The sequence below is a fragment of the Phodopus roborovskii genome, unplaced genomic scaffold (assembly GCF_943737965.1).
Source record: "Phodopus roborovskii unplaced genomic scaffold, PHOROB, whole genome shotgun sequence".
Classification (NCBI taxonomy): domain Eukaryota; kingdom Metazoa; phylum Chordata; class Mammalia; order Rodentia; family Cricetidae; genus Phodopus; species Phodopus roborovskii.
Genome location: NW_026125577.1, coordinates 2264404 through 2265710, shown reverse-complemented (window position 1 = coordinate 2265710; position 1307 = coordinate 2264404). Strand labels below are relative to the sequence as shown.

At 44.7% G+C, this 1307-nt stretch overlaps 1 protein-coding gene across 1 annotated transcript; it reads left to right on the top strand.

Annotated features, from left to right (window-relative positions):
- The first annotated feature begins 283 nt into the window (after positions 1-283).
- LOC127217049 (40S ribosomal protein S26-like) lies at positions 284-650 on the top strand. The gene has a single exon (XM_051177906.1). It carries the CDS (start codon positions 284-286, stop codon positions 629-631), a length of 348 nt encoding a protein of 115 aa, XP_051033863.1. The 3' UTR covers positions 632-650.
- The last annotated feature ends 657 nt before the right edge of the window (positions 651-1307 follow it).

The following is a 1307-nucleotide window of genomic DNA, read 5'->3' as shown; positions in this document are numbered from 1 at the left end:
TCCTACATCTGACAGAGGGCTGATCTCCAAAATATACAAAGAACTCAATAAACTAGTCAACAAAACACCAAATAACCCTATTTAAAAAATGGGGTACAAAACTGAATAGAGAACTCTCATTAGAGGAAAGCAAAAAGACTGAAAGACACTTAAGAAAGTGCTCAACATCCTTAGCTATCAGAGAAATGCAAGTCAAAACAACTTTGAGATACCATCTTATTCCTAACAGAATGGCTAAAATTAGAAACACCAATGATGGCTCTTTTTGGGTCTTGGCTCCAAGATGACCAAAAAAAGGAGGAACAATGGTCATGCCAAGAAGGGCCACGGCCACGTGCAGCCCATTCGCTGCACGAACTGCGCCCGGTGCGTGCGCAAGGACAAGGCCATTAAGAAGTTCGTCATCCGCAACATTGTGGAGGCCGCTGCGGTCAGGGACATATCCAAAGCAAGCGTCTTCGACGCCTACGTGCTTCCCAAGCTCTATGTAAAGCTGCACTACTGGTTGAGCTGTGCCATCCATAGCAAAGTAGTCAGGAATCGATCTCGAGAAGCCCGGAAGGACCGAACACCCCCGCCACGATTTAGACCTGCTGGTGCTGCGCCACGACCTCCTCCAAAACCCATGTAAAGAGATGGCTTTGTGAAGACAGAAGTAAAAAACACCTTGGAAAAATAAATGGGACTTATACTTTAAAAAAAGAAAAGAAAAAGAAAAAGAAACACCAATGATGACTCATGCTGGAGAGGATGTGGAGAAAGGGGAACACTCCTCCACTGCTGGTGGGAGTGCAAACTCGTACAGCCATTTTGGAGATCAGTATGGCGGTTCCTCAGGAAAATGGGAACCAGTCTACCATAAGACCCAGCAATCCCCCTCTTAGGCATATACCCAAATGATCCACATCCATGCAACAAAGACATGTGCTCAACTATGTTCATAGCAGCATTATTTATAATAGCAAGAACCTGGAAGCAACCTAGATGCCCCTCAACTGAAGAATAGATAAAGAAGATGTGGCACATTTACACAATGGAATACTACTCTGCTGGAAAAAATAATGGTATCTTGAAATTTGCAGGCAAGTGGATGGCACTTGCAGAAACCATCCTGAATGAGGTAACCCAGTCACAAAAAGAGGAACATGGTATGTACTCACTCATATATGGATTTTACACACAGAGCAAAGGATCACCAGCCTATAATTCACACCTCCAGAGAAACCAGGATACAAGGAGGATTCCAAGGTCCCTCACAGAAGGGGAAAGGGACAAGATCTCCTGAGCATATGGGGAAGGGGGTGATG